The following is a 14,762-nucleotide window of genomic DNA, read 5'->3' as shown; positions in this document are numbered from 1 at the left end:
GCTTGGAGAAGAGACAGCTGAAGGGAGACATGATAGAGGTATATAAAATAATGAGTGGAGTGGAACAGGTGGATGTGAAGCGTCTGTTCACGCTTTCCAAAAATACTAGGACTAGGGGGCATGCGATGAAACTACAGTGTAGTAAATTTAAAACAAATCAGAGAAAAAGTTTCTTCACCCAACGTGTAATTAAACTCTGGAATTCGTTGCCGGAGAAAGTGGTGAAGGCGGTTAGCTTAGCAGAGTTTAAAATGGGGTTGGACGGATTCCTAAAGGACAAGTCCATAAACCGCTACTAAACGGACTTGGAAAAATCCAAAATTCCAGGAATAACATGTATAAAATGTTTGTACGTTTGGGAAGCTTGCCAGGTGCCCTTGGCCTGGATTGGCCGCTGTCGTGGACAGGATGCTGGGCTCGATGGACCCTTGGTCTTTTCCCAGTATGGCATTACTTATGTACTTATGTAGGATTATCCGGCCCGGATGCTTTGCCACCCGGTCTAGCACCCTGCCCAACATGGGCCAGGGCGGGAACACATAGAGAAGCTCCTGTGTCGGCCACTGTTGGAGAAGAGCATCTACTCCCAGAGATCGAGGATCCCGTCCTCTGCTGAAAAAACGCGACACTTGGCAATTGGCCAATGACGCCAACAAATCTAGGCTCGGCTGGCCCCAGCGCTTCGTGATGTCCAAGAATGCCTGAGCCGATAACTGCCACTCTCCGGGATCCAAGGTATGGCGACTGAGAAAATCCGCCTTGACATTCATGACTCCGGCAATGTGGGCCGCCGACAGCTGTTCCAGGTTCGCTTCCGCCCACTGGCATAGATTCATTGCCTCCTTGGCTAGAGGGGCGCTCTTGGTACCTCCTTGGCAATTGACATAGGCCACAGCCGTGGCATTGTCCAACAGGACCCGTACTGGCTTCAACGCCAGTACCGGGAGAAACTCTAGAAGCGCCAACCGAATGGCTCTGAGTTCCAGGAGGTTGATAGACCACTTTGCCTCTGCAGGAGACCAGAGCCCCTGCACTGTCCTTCCCAAGCAGTGGGCTCCCCAGCCCGTTAAAGAGGCGTCCGTCATGACCACTCCGGGGTCAAAAGAGGCATCTCTGCGGACAACTTGTCTGTCCTCAGCCACCAGCTCAGCGCCTTGCGCACCGCTGGGTCCAAGGGAAGGCGCACAGCGTAATCCTCCGACACTGGAGTCCAGCGCTGCAGTACAGAGAATTGTAGTGGTCTCATATGAGCCCTGGCCCAGGGCACTACTTCCATCTTGGCCGTCATAGAGCCCAACAGCTGCACATAGTCCCAAGCCCGAAGAGGAGAGGCTACTAGGAACTGGTCCACCTGAGCCTGAAGCTTGACAATCCAATTGTCCGGCAGGAATACTCTGCCCACTTGGGTGTCGAAACGAACTCCCAGATATTCCAGGGACTGAGTCGGGCGCAGCTGGCTTTTCTCCCAGTTGATGATCCACCCCAGGGAGCTCAAAAGAGCAATCACCCGGTCTACAGCTCTGCCACACTCTGCATAAGAGGGGGCTCGGATCAACCAGTTGTCCAGATAAGGATGGACTTGTACTCCTTCCTTTCGTAGGAAGGCCGCGATGACCACCATTACTTTGGAGAAGGTCCGCGGAGCAGTAGCCAACCCGAACGGGAGGGCTCTGAACTGGAAGTGTCAGCCCAGGACTGCAAAACGCAGAAAGCGTTGATGAGGAGGCCAGATGGGAATATGCAAGTAAGCTTCCTTGATGTCCAAGGATGCCAGGAACTCCCCTGCCTTCACTGCCGCTATAACAGAGCGGAGAGTCTCCATTCGGAAGTGCCGAACTTTCAAGGCCCGATTGACCCCTTTGAGGTCGAGGATAGGCCGTACGGAACCTCCTTTCTTTGGTAACACAAAGTAAATGGAGTAACGTCCCTTGCCAAGCTGATCTTCTGGCACCGGAACGACCGCACCCAGGCGGATCAGATTGTCCAAAGTCTGCTGCACTGCCACAGCTTTGACCGGAGACTTGCAGGGAGAGTGCACAAACCCGTCTCTTAAGGGTCGGCAGAACTCTAGCTTGTAGCCGTCTCTGATGACTTCCAGCACCCAAGCGTCTGAAGTTACCCTGGTCCACTCGCCCAGAAACAAGGACAGGCATCCTCCAATCTGCACTGGGCCATGGACCAGGGCCCCGTCATTGGGTACGAGACCCTGGGGGAGGACCGGAGGACGCACCTCCGGGACGGCGGTCTCTGTGAAAGGAATGCTGCTTGGGGGAGAAGTTCCTCTTGAAGGAAAAGGGGGCAGAGGAGCCCGACTTGCCAGGGCGATACCGATGGGCTTCCTGAAACCGTCCTTTGGAGGAACCAGGGCGAGCACCACTGGCACGAGCCCTGACCTCTGGTAACCTCTTGCCCTTAGACGTGCCGAGATCGGTCACAATTTTGTCCAGCTCGACCCCAAAGAGCAGCTTGCCTTTAAAAGGCAACTTAGCCAGGCGAGACTTAGAGGCGTGGTCAGCAGACCAATGCTTCAGCCAAAGCCAACGCCGTGCAGAGACTGTCTGAGCCATACCTTTAGCCGAGGCTCTCAAGACATCATAAAGCAAGTCTGCCAAATAAGCCAAGCCCGATGCCAGGGCCGGCCAATCAGCCCTCAAGGAAGGATCCGAGGGGGAAGCCCGCTGCACAATCGTCAGGCACGCCCTGGCCACATAGGAGCCGCAAACTGAGGCCTGCAAACTTAAAGCAGCCGCCTCAAAGGACGACCTTAAGGCCGCCTCCAATCTTCTGTCTTGGGCGTCCTCTAGGGCCGTGCCACCTTCCACCGGCAACGCCGTTTTCTTAGTCACCGCAGTGATTAAAGAATCCACGGTAGGCCAAAGAAAGGCCTCCCGTTCACCTTCAGGCAGAGGATAGAGGCGGGACATAGCCCTAGCCACTTTGAGGCTCGCTTCTGGGACATCCCATTGAGCCGAAATTACGGTGCGCATGGCCTCATGCACGTGGAAGGTTCTAGGCGGGCGCTTCGTCCCCAGCATAATGGCGGAGCCAACAGAGGCTGAGGGAGAGACGTCCTCCGGAGAGGAAATCTTCAAAATGCTCATGGCCTGCAGTAACAGGTTGGGCAAATCCTCTGAGCGAAAGATCCGCGCTGCAGAGGGGTCATCCGCTCCATCCGAGTGGGAATCCGTCTCCTCCAAGGAATCCCCAAAGGACCGTTGGGAGAACTCAGATACGCTGCCCTCATCTACATCAGAGGAGACAGAGTCCTCTAGGCCCTGGAAATCCACCCGAGGGCGTTTGCTTCCGGAGGCCTCAACCCCTTTATCGGACAAGGGAGCAGGAGCAGCGTTTTGCATAAGGAAAGCCTGATGCAGCAGCAAAATGAACTCAGGGGAGAAATCCCCCAGACTGTGCACTTCTGCAGCCTGGGCCACGGCCCTAGACGCACCCTCAACCGGCGCTCGCGAGAGCAGGGGAGAAACATGCTGCGCATCCAAAATGGCGTCCGGCGCGAAACTCCGAGAAGGAGCCACGCGGGAAGAACGGCGCTTAACTTTGGCCGCTTTATTGCCGTCGCCCGAATCAAGGGCGACCATAGCATTAACGTCTCCCACCTCGAGGGCGGCCCAAGAAGAAGCCATCCAAGCAGAGTGGCCGCCCAAAATGGGGGGGGGGGGGGGGGCGAGCAGCGGGGGATGGACGTTTATGGCGGGAAAAACCGCCGCACCGGAGGAAGAACCGGGACAGTGACCGGCCTCCCAACTGACGCCCAAAAAAGGCGATTCAGGTTTTGAAACCCCCACATCCCCGCTAGATGCGCACACGCGGTCCGGGGAGCGATTCTTCGCGCCCTCGCCCTCCGACGCCATAGGCCACGTGGAGACCGATCGGGGAACCCCCTGCCCGCTACAAAAGGTAAAAATTACCTGCTTCTCGCTCCGAGCTGTAACAAACTGGTGTCCCAGTGAGCAGCTGCAATAAACGCTGATATAAACGTTGAAATAAACGCCCTTAAAGGACGTCCCAATTTTTTTTTTGTTAAATGGCGCCAGCGGGGGGGGGGGGGGGGAGAAAAGGAGGGACCTGGCACCACCAGGTTTGCACTTGCTCAAGAAGAGCCCTCAACCCTAGGTACTCAACAAAACCTAAAAATTAGGCTTGGAGACCTAGCCAGAGCTGCTGCTGTGTGTGACCACCACCTGCTGAGATAGAGAACATACAGAGGAGTTTCCGGCAGCACATGACCACATATAGGGAGGCAAAAGGATTGCTCTCTATCTCCACCTGCTGGTAGATGGACTGTCCAGTCTATGGATTGATCAGCATGATTAAACCGGGCTGGCTCAATTACTTCCATTGAAAGCAATGGAAGTAAAACCCGGCTGGCTCAATCCGTCCTCCTTTTTCTGGAGCCATATGCCCTAAGCATGATGATATGGAACGTACATTATTTTCTCTGAGGTAGATTATTTACACGGTCTCTTTAAGGAACAAAAAGTAATTCTACCTGCTGTCTGTCCCTGCTTCAGCACCCTAGCCCACACCCAGCTCTCGCTCAGCGACACCTCCTTCAGCGCCATCATTTCAAACAAACTGCCTAGGCAACCGGTGCTCTGCGATAAACATTCCCCTCGCAACGCTAGGGCACACGAGCCCAGTTATCAGAGTTCCAGTTGTCCGCTAGGTCTAGGGGGGGCTTAGTTCATCGAATCTTGTGTGCTTGAAAAAAGTAATAAACGTAGGTCTAGCTTTGCCTCCAAGTGCTGGAATCAAACAATGTGTTTAACTGCACAGCTACAAACAAACAAACCGTAGACGTAGAGTGCCCATGGGTAATTTCTAATTTGAGCTGTTAAATGCCGGCGCGCGGGAGGGGGCGCGAAATACTACCGGCGTTCTGATTGCAGCGCGAGGATGGGGCCGGGAGTCTAAAAAAGGGGTGGGGGCGGAAACGGGAGAAAAACGGCTGTCGACAGCGGTGCTGTAAAATCACAGTCTGTCTTTTCTGGTTTCCTAATGAGAACTGTGAGTTAGTTATGTGTTAACTAAGCAAAGATAGAGGTTCTGTACGTTACTAAATTTAGTATAAGCTAAGAACGGCTGTGGAGAGTGTAGGTTTGAAGGGCAAGGTAAGAGTTTACCGGACAATCAAGAGAAGAGTTCAGGATCAGGTCAGGGATGTTTACGTTATTGTATTCTTCGGTACTCATGTTTTCCAAAATCTGTCTTCAATACCTTCACCTATTCCGGGAATCCGTAAGATAGCAGTAGAAAAAAATTGCAAAGTTTAAATAAAGGCTAACTTTAGAGCCATGGATTTTTTTTTCGGGATATTTTTTTTTTTTTGGGGGGGGGGGGGGGTCGTAGTGTGCTTCATATATTTTATATGCATTGTGGTATTTGCTTTCCCTTTTCCTCCCTGCCATTAGTTACATAGTAGATGACGGCAGATAAAGACCTGTACAGTCCATCCAATCTGCTCGACAAGATAAACTCATATAAGGTATGTCATACTTCCTATGTTCGTGGAAAGTGGAAAACAAGAGAGAGCAGATCAGTAGTGGATATCCACTACTGATCTGCTCTCTTGTTTTCCACTTTGGAGTTAGTTTGCTGTACTTCCTATCTATAACTGATCTTGATTTGGCCTTGTTCTAAAACTTTTGAAGTTATTTTCAAAGCTCTTGAAAAGCTCCACACCAACCCATCCAAATCTATTCAGCCATGATCAGCACACAGACCGTAGAAGTCTCCCCAACACTGGCCTTGTTCTCCAACTTCTGAAGCAGAATCTGTCCAGCCAAGATCAGGGCACAGGCTATAGAAGTCTGCCCAGCACTGTCTTTCCTTCCCAGTTACCGATGTTGCCACCAAATCTCCACTATGCTTTTTTGGATCTGTTCCTTCTAAACTGGAGTCCTTTGTGTTTATTTCACATTTTTAAATTCTGTTACTGTTTTCATCACTTTCCATGGGAGGGCATACCACCCTCTCTCTGAAAAAGTACATCCCTGACATTATGCCTCAGTTGGCCCCTCTTCAACCTCAGTTCATGTCCTCTAGCTCTGCCACATTCCTGGCTCAGGAAAAGGTTTATTTGTTGATTAATACTTTTCAAATATTTGATCATCTGTATCATATCACCTTTCTTTCTCCTTTTCTCCAGGATATATATGTTCAGGTCATCATGTTTCTCCTCGTACATCTTGATTCTAGAGTATTAAAACACAAAAACTAATATATTTACAGTATGACAAACTGGTATATTTATAGTATAACATGTATAGTGAAAAAATACTTTATCCAATTTGTTTTAAATGTGCTCCCTATTAAGAATACGTGTTGCCATACTGGGACAGACTAAAGGTCCATCAAGTCCAGTATCCTGTTTCCAACAGTGGCAAATCCAGATTTACAAGTACCTGGGGCAAGATCCCAGAAGAGTAGACTTTATGCTGCTTATCCTACAAGTAAGTGATGGATTGTCCCAAGTCCATCTTAACAAGAATACAAAGAAGCAACAGCAGTACCAAGACAAGGGAAAGCTTAGCAGTGGTGGGACTTGAACCCACATCTCCAGAGAGACTAGAATTTGAGCCTGTGCCTTAGACCACTGGGCCACACTACCAACTGTTCCTAGTTCTCTGTTCCACCCTACTCATGATTTTACAGACCTCTATCATATCTTTTGTCAGCTTTGTCATTTATATTGATCAGCAATAAATGTATCTTCCTTAGCATCCTTCCAGGCCGGACCAGGATTGGACTGATGGGTTGTGTACGCCTACCAGCAGGTGGAGACTGAGAAAGTTCTGAGACTAGAGAGCAAATGAGAGCCCTGGCCATATGACGCTAGCCTCAGTATTTCTCAGTCTTCCAGCAGCAAAGATGCCAGATGGGCGGTTTTGGCTTTCTGCGACCCGCTGCGGGAAAGTTTTGCCCACTGCGGGTTGCGGTTTTTTGGGCGGCTTTCTTTTCCGTTGGGTGGGGGTTTTTTCCTCCCCGGCTGCGGTTTTTCGCCCCACGGGGGGCATAGTTAATGACGTCGGGGGCGGAGCTGTTCACATCAGGGGTGGAGCTGATGGCGGCGGGGGCGGGGTTGGTGGCGGCGGGGGAGGGGTGGACGGTTTTTGGGCAGGTTTAGAGGCTGGTTTGGGTTGGAAAAATTATTTAAATCTGGCAACCGTGTCCAGCAGGTAGGAGTTGAGCCCATTAGTCTCTCTCTCGTGTCAGAATTATTTGTTTTATTCTGTCTTCCTTCTGTGCCTGGGGAATTCTGTTTGAGGTTTTTCTTTCTGCCTCTGGGGTGTTATACTCGGGTGTCCCGAGTCCCTCCCCACCTCCTGTCATTTTCTAGGGAAGGGCTATCATTTCTTTGGAAAGGTGTACTGCTTTTGGGAGAGGCAGCCACATTTGTTTAAACAATCTTTTTCCCCTGTGTTTTAACGAGCAGTCAGCTCCGTAACGAGTGAGCTTGATCAGCTGTTAAAAAAAAAAAAAAACAGATTCAGAAACTGTAAACTTGCTGCCTGAGCTCTTAAACGGGCAGTTGTTTTTTATTTTGGTATTCTTGCTTGGCAGAGTCCCGTTTCTTTTTGTTGCAGTGACTTAAAAAAAAAATAATAAAGGGGCGCGCATCGCTTCGTCTCTCGGGTACACTCTCCTCTGCTATGGTGGAGAAATTGAAGCGGTCGGTGTTCAGTGTGCTAGCGCCGTGGAGTGGGCGCTTCGGGTTCTTGTAAATTTTGTACTGTAGTTCAGGATACTTCACCATCTGTTCCTCCGTCGGTCTCTTTGTCTGCTAATTCTTCTGTGCGGCCCGCCGCGGTCTCCTCAGACGTGTCTGTTTCGACACTAGATACGGGACCCGCGAAAGTGACGCAAACGGCCGCCATTTTCAATTCGGCTGTCTCTGCTCCTCGTGAGTGTTCTGCTTCTCATTCTTCAGCAACGTTAGGGGAAGCGGAAACAGGGACTGTGGTACAGTCTGGAGGGACTCAGGAAGGGGGTTTTCCTCCTGAGTTTGTTCTCCATTTTTGATGAAGAAGGCTGGGTCAGCAGCAGGAGTGTCAGCAGACTTTCCCTCCTCTATTCCTCCTGCAAAAAATAGAGGCTGTGATTCTCAGATCTTTATTTTGACCAGGATCAGGAGATGCCTTTATTGGAGGAGGACGATGTCTTAGCTAAGGATGTTTGGGAGGATCAATCTTCTATTGATCCTGAGGCTGTAACTTTTTCCCAAGGGGAAGATCCCTCTGTAGCTAGGGTATTTCATAAGGATGATTTGCAGGAGCTTATCTCTTTGGTTTCCTCTACTTTGCATTTTGAGGATCAACCTCCGGTTTCAGAAGTTCGTAAGGTTGACCTGTTGGTTAAAGGCACTAGAGCTTCTAGAAAAATTTTTCCTATGCATCAGGATATTTGGGATGTTATTAAAGCTCAGTGGGAGGTTCCAGACTCTGCTTTTTGACCAGCTAGATCAATGTCCATCCTTTATCCAGTGCCGGAAGTAGGCAAAGCTATTCTTAAGGTTCCAGTGGTCGATGCGGTGATTTCGGCAGGTACCAAGCGTAACATGGTTCCTGTGGATGGAGGAACAGCTCTTCGGGATGTTCAGGACAGAAGGTTGGACTCTCTTCTCAAGAGTAGTTTTCATGTTTCTTCTTTGGCAGTGCAGGCAGCTATTTCTGGTTCTTTGGTGGCCAGAGCATGTTTTCGTTGGTCGGAGAGAGTCGTGGGTAGGTCTTTGGACGATATTGCTGCTATAGATGCAGAGGTAGCTAAGATTGAGACGGGTTCTGCTTTTCTGGCAGATGCCTTGTATGATCTGTTGAGAGCTTCTTCTAAATCCTTAGCTTTAGGTGTTGCAGCTCGTCAATCTCTTTGGTTACGAGGTTCGGCGGATGCTGCTTCTAAGTCCAAGCTCAGAAAGTTTCCTTTTAGGGGCTCTTTTTTATTTGGAGAAGACTTGGATAAGTTGGTGCATTCTTTGGGAGAATCTAAGGTTCCTCGCCTTCCAGAGGATAGGCCTCGTCTATCTGGTCGGGGTTCTTTGTTTGGTCGTGGTGGGGCGAGAGATTTTCGTAGATTTCAAACTGGGCGAGGAGCTCAGGCTCAGAGGTCTCAGTTTTTCAGTAGGACTCAGTCCTTTCGCGATTTCCGTAGAGCAGGTAGAGTCTCAGGCGCTGGTTTTCATACCCCCTTCCACTCTTCCCCTTTCCTGTTTCAGAGGTTGGATTCGAGGTAAGACTTTAGCTAGTCTTCCCGATGTGGTCCGTTTTTTTGAAGGGAGTTAGTCTTCTTCGTCCTCCAGGTAGATCGATTTTTCCATCTTGGGATCTTAATATTGTGCTTTCAGCTCTAACTGGTCCTCCTTTTGAGCCGTTGTCTGCTTCTTCTCTTAAGGATTTGACTCTTAAAGCGGTGTTTTTAGTAGCTATAGCTTCAGCAAGGAGGGTCTCAGAGTTGCAAGCTTTTTCCTTCAGATCTCCATTTTTAGAATTTTCTAAGGAGCTAGTGGTTCTACGTCTGGTTCCTTCTTTTCTGCCTAAGGTGGTTTCTCGTTTTCATCTTTCTCAATCGGTTATTCTTCCGGTTTTGAGATCCTCCTCAGGAACAGTGGAACAGAGGAAGTTGCGTACTTTGGATGTTAAGAGAGTGCTTAAATGTTATCTCGCAGTTACTGAGGATTTTTGTCGCACGGATCGTCTTTTCGTTCTTGTTGCTGGTTGCCATAAGGGGTTGGCCGCTTCTAAGCCCACGTTATCTCGATGGATTAAGGAAATGATAGCTTCTTACATTCTTGAGGGTAGAGCAATTCCAGACAGTGTTAAAGCTCACTCCACGAGAGGGCAGGCAGCTTCTTGGGTTGAGTGTTTCTTGGTACCTCCAGCGGATATTTGTAAGGCAGCGACATGGTCCTCTCTCCATTCTTTTTCTAAACATTACAGGCTAGATGTACAGTGCTGGCAGGAGGGTGTCTTTGCGTCTCGAGTACTCACAGCAGACTTGCTGGGGTCCCTCCCGTAGGATTACTGCTTTGTTACTTCCCATCAGTCCAATCCTGGTCCAGTCCGGAGGGATGCCAAGGAAGTAGAAATTAGACCTTACCTGCTAATTTGCTTTCCTTTAGTCCCTCCGGACCAGGCCCCTCCTATGTTCTTCACAATTTTTTGCTTATATTTAGAAGTGAGTTAGTTCGTTTAGCAGAGATGCAGTTGTTTTGCAAGTTTGTAGTTATATATAAAACAAACAACCAACAATTTCTTCTATATATAAGATTTTAAGTGGGCCATACCACTTCTCTGGTGAGAGTTGCTGGTGAGCTGTAATAGATGGCATGGCAGTTAGTTAAGCACATTTAACGAGTGCTTTGTGTCTGCTTTGATTTCACAGTGCACAGAAGGGTGTTCTTTCTTTCTTTCCTGCTTTGTTAGTCAAATACTGAGGCTAGCGTCGTATGGCCAGGGCTCTCATTGGCTCTCTAGTCTCAGAACTCTCTGTCTCCACCTGCCGGTAGACATACACAACCCATCAGTCCAATCCTGGTCCGGTCCGGAGGGACTAAAGGAAAGCAAATTAGCAGGTAAGGTCTAATTTCTACTTAGTTTATTTCATGTGGACCTACAAGAGAGACAGCTCCAGCAAAGTCACTTGCAGTCTCTGAAGACACAAAATGCACAACTGTAGTTTGTTTTAGTTCAAATATTTTATTCATATTTTTTTTTATGTAAAACAATACAAAAAAATGTAATAAAGATGGTATGTAAACAAAAGTGATTTAAGCCATAACAAGAAAGGATACTTTCCCAATTACAGTGAATAAGTTCCTGAATAAAGTACTGAATACAGTATAATATAGAATAATAGAAATAGCAGCATCCTTAAGGTTACAATTCCCAAATATCAGAATTAAAATCTTTTAAGGTAATTTTCTTTTGGCTTCCAAATTTGCATTGTCTTTTGATATCAATTGTTTTGTCTTTAGATTTGATTTAATATTTGTGAATTAAGCATTGTAAAGGGGATCCTCTTTTCTCCCGGGGTTGCAGCTCTTCCAAAAAAAAAACAAACAACACAAAAAAACACACTCCTGTATGGCTCCCCTTTTTCTCAAAAAAACAAAAATAAGGATCTCCCCCGGTCCCCTGGAGAGTAGCAGTAAAAAGAAAAAACAAACCCAGGGCTCAATTCCCCCCTGGTTTCCAAACACAGTTCAATTTTTAGCCAAGCTTCAAAATACAGCTCAGTCCAGCTAGGCTTTCAAAAACACAGTTCAGTTCTAGCCCAGCTTTCAAAACCACAGCCCAGTTTAGCCAGGCTTTCAAAAACACAGTTCAATTCTAGCCAAGCTTTCAAAACACAGCTCAGTTTAGCCAGGCTTTCAAAACACAGTTCAGTTCTAGCCAAGCTCTCAAAAACACAGCTCAGTTTAGCCAGGCTTTCAAAACACAGTTCAGTTCTAGCCAAGCTTTCAAAACACAGTTCAGTTCTAGCCAAGCTTTCAAAACACAGCTCAGTTTAGCCAGGCTTTCGAAACACAGTTCAGTTCTAGCCAAGCTCTCAAAAACACAGCTCAGTTTAGCCAGGCTTTCGAAACACAGTTCAGTTCTAGCCAAGCTCTCAAAAACACAGCTCAGTTTAGCCAGGCTTTCAAAACACAGTTCAGTTCTAGCCAAGCTTTCAAAACACAGCTCAGTATAATGGCTTTGCGCGGGCTCAAAGCCTAGGGTCCCACCCTCTTGGTCAGTCATACTCCTACCTGACCTCCTCCCGCATGACCCGGCTTGGCCCCGCTACTTCCTTGGCTTTCGCTGAGCCAGAGCTGAAAAGTCCATCGGCTCTTCCAGGGTGTTCTCCGGTTCAGTCAACTCCATAGTTGGGCTCACTCTCCTCCTCTCTCCCCTCAGGAGCCCAATCCATATTCTTTTCACCCCGCCCTTCTCCCAGCTGCTCACCCTTTTCTTCATTAAAGTTCTTTGGAGTCCCTTCTTTCTCCACCCACTTGTTCCACCACCTCTTCCACCAGGTTGGAGAATCAGCCTTACTCCTTCCCCTGCGGCCCTCCTCTGGTGACTCCTGGGAATGCACATAGTTTCTCTTACCCCAGGCTCCCTTGGGGCATGCTGGGAGTTGTAGTTCTTTATTTCTAGTTTTTTCCTGGGGAATGCCTGCCTATAACGGGGGTATTCTGGCCTATCCCCGGATTCCTTTGGGGCCTTTCCTACATACTCTTTACATACCCCCCCCTTAAATTTCCACCCCCGCATTCTTTTTCCTCCTCCTCCTCCACCCGGGACAGGGCATCAACATTTCCTAAACATCGCCCGGGACGATGCTCCACAGAATATTGGAAAGGCTGCAATGCTAAGTACCACCGCATTAGTCTCCCATTATTATTCTTCATCACATTCAACCATTTCAAGGGAGCATGGTCCGTTACCAACTTAAATTTTCTCCCTTCTAAATAGACACTACACTCCTGCACTGCCCATCGTATGGCTAAACACTCCTTTTCTATGGTGGAGTAATGTTCCTCATGAGGCAGGAGCTTCCGGCTTAAATAAAGCACCGGGTGTTCCTCCCCTTCATGCTCTTGGGACAGCACTGCGCCTAACCCCCTCCCCGAAGCATCTGTTTGAAGGACAAAGGGCTTTTCAAAATCAACTGCCTTCAGCACAGGCTCCTGGCACAGGGCCCTCTGCATCTGTTCAAATGCCCTCAACTCCTCCGCTCCCCACCTCAAGTGGTCCGGATTCTTCCCTCTCAGCATGTCAGTTAAGGGAGTGGCCATTGCGGAAAAATGAGGGATGAACCTGCGGTAATACCCTACCATCCCCAGGAATCTACGCAATTGTTTCTTAGTGTTTGGTCTGGGAAACTCTTGGATGCTTTTAACCTTATTCAATAAGGGCCGGACCTCTCCCCTTCCCACATTATACCCTAAATACCTCACCCGGTACTGCGCAAAATAACATTTTTTTGGGTTCAGGGTGAGACCTGCCTCCCTAAAAGCCTGCAGCACTGCCCCTACCTGGTTTAAATGGGTGTTCCAGTCTCCACTATGTATTACCACATCATCCATATAGGCGGCGGCATATGCCTGATGTGGTCGGAGCACCCTGTCCAGCAACCTCTGGCAGCTTGCAGCTGCTGAATTAAGGCCAAAGGGCAATCTTTTGAACTGATACAGGCCTATGGGCGTACTAAAGGCGGTCTTAGCTTGCGCCCCGGGCGTAAGGGGAATCTGCCAGTACCCTTTTGTCAAGTCTAGGGTGGTGAGATATTGGGCAGATCCTAGCCTGTCCACCAGCTCCTCAATATAGGGCATAGGATATGCATCTGCTTGAGAGATATTATTAAGCTGGCGGAAATCTATGCAGAATCTCCACTCCCCTTCGGGTTTTGGTACTAACACCACTGGGCTTGACCAGGGGCTATTTGACTCTTCGATCACCCCGAAGTCTAACATTTCCTGGACCTGTTTTATCACCTCCCTCCTTTTCATGGGGGACAGCCTATATGGCTTTTGCCGAACTACTTTCCCCCTTTCCGTTATGATGTCATGCTCCACTAGGTGAGTATTTCCAGGGCAGGCCGTCAACACATCATCAAACCCTTTCAAGAGCCTCCCCATTTCTTTCTTTTGTACTTGTGTCAACCGGGGATTAACCCCTGGTTCACCGGGCTTAAAAATATCTCTTATTTGCGGTCCCAACTCCTCTCCCTCCTTTTCCTCCCCTCGGGTCTGAAAACCTACCCTTGCTACCCAGGGTTTCATCAGGTTAACATGGAAAGTTTGGAGCCGCCCCTTTTCGTTCGCCACCTCATATGTAAGAGGCCCAAGTCTCCTCCTCACCACCCAGGGACCCTTCCACCTAGAGGCAAACTTATGAGGATCCTCTGAGATTAGGATAAGGACCCTATCTCCTATTACAAACTCCCTCTCACGAGTACCCTTATCATAATATTCCTTTTGACGATTTTGGCTCTGTTCCAGCCTATCCTGGGAATATTCCTGTAACTTATCTAACCTGGCCCTCAGATCCTGTAGGTATTCGACCACTGACTGATCGGAGGTGTCCGGGGGTACCCAGTGTTCCTGTAAAATATCTAAAATTCCCCTGGGCCTCCGTCCAAACATCAATTCATAAGGCGCAACTCCTAATGAGTCTTGCACCTTCTCCCTGTAGGCATATAGCACGAAGGGCAACAGTTGGTCCCAACCTGTCCTATCCTCGCCTAACGCTTTTTTTAACATACCCTTTAAAGTTCTATTAAAACGTTCCACCATCCCATTGGTTTGAGGATGGTAGGCCGCTGTACGGATATGTTGTATTCCAAAAGCCTCCCACACTTGCCTTAAGGTACTTGACATAAAGTTGGACCCCCTGTCAGTCAAAACTTCTTGGGGGAATCCCACCTCACAAAAGATTTTTATCAGTTCTCTGGCAATGCCCTTCGCTGATATTCTTCTCAAAGGTATGGCCCAGGGGTACCTGGTGGCCATATCCATAACCACTAAAACATAGAGGAAGCCTCTTCGAGATTTTGTTACCGGGCCAATAATATCCATTGCGATTCTCCTCCCCGGTTGTTCCACTCTAGGAAGGGGTGTTAAAGGTGCCCTAGGCGGTAGCCGGTCTGCCACCTTCTGACAGTTGGGACAGGACTTGCAATACCTCTCCACCTCCCCATAAACTCCTGGCCAATAAAACCGGCCCAATATCTGAGTCAGGGTAGCTTGGGAGCCCTTATGCCCC

General features: G+C 48.8%; 2 protein-coding genes across 2 annotated transcripts in view; one reads left to right on the top strand and one right to left on the bottom strand.

Moving 5' to 3' along the window:
* Nucleotides 1-4,626, bottom strand: part of LRRC36 (leucine rich repeat containing 36) — a 663,184-nt gene extending 658,558 nt beyond the window's left edge. Inside the window, 2 exon segments of the mRNA XM_030203754.1 lie at nucleotides 4,508-4,592; nucleotides 4,594-4,626. Coding sequence (XP_030059614.1) covers nucleotides 4,508-4,592; nucleotides 4,594-4,626 — 118 coding nt within the window.
* Nucleotides 4,627-4,973: 347 nt separating this feature from the next.
* KCTD19 (potassium channel tetramerization domain containing 19) overlaps nucleotides 4,974-14,762 on the top strand; it is a 580,310-nt gene continuing 570,521 nt past the window's right edge. Inside the window, exon 1 of the mRNA XM_030205019.1 lies at nucleotides 4,974-5,025. Within this exon, the coding sequence (XP_030060879.1) occupies nucleotides 5,017-5,025 (9 nt within the window). The 5' untranslated portion in view covers nucleotides 4,974-5,016. The remainder of the gene's footprint in view (nucleotides 5,026-14,762) is intronic.

The sequence above is a fragment of the Microcaecilia unicolor genome, chromosome 5 (genome assembly GCF_901765095.1).
Source record: "Microcaecilia unicolor chromosome 5, aMicUni1.1, whole genome shotgun sequence".
Taxonomy (NCBI): Eukaryota; Metazoa; Chordata; class Amphibia; order Gymnophiona; family Siphonopidae; genus Microcaecilia; species Microcaecilia unicolor.
This window is presented reverse-complemented; position numbering and strand designations above follow the sequence as displayed.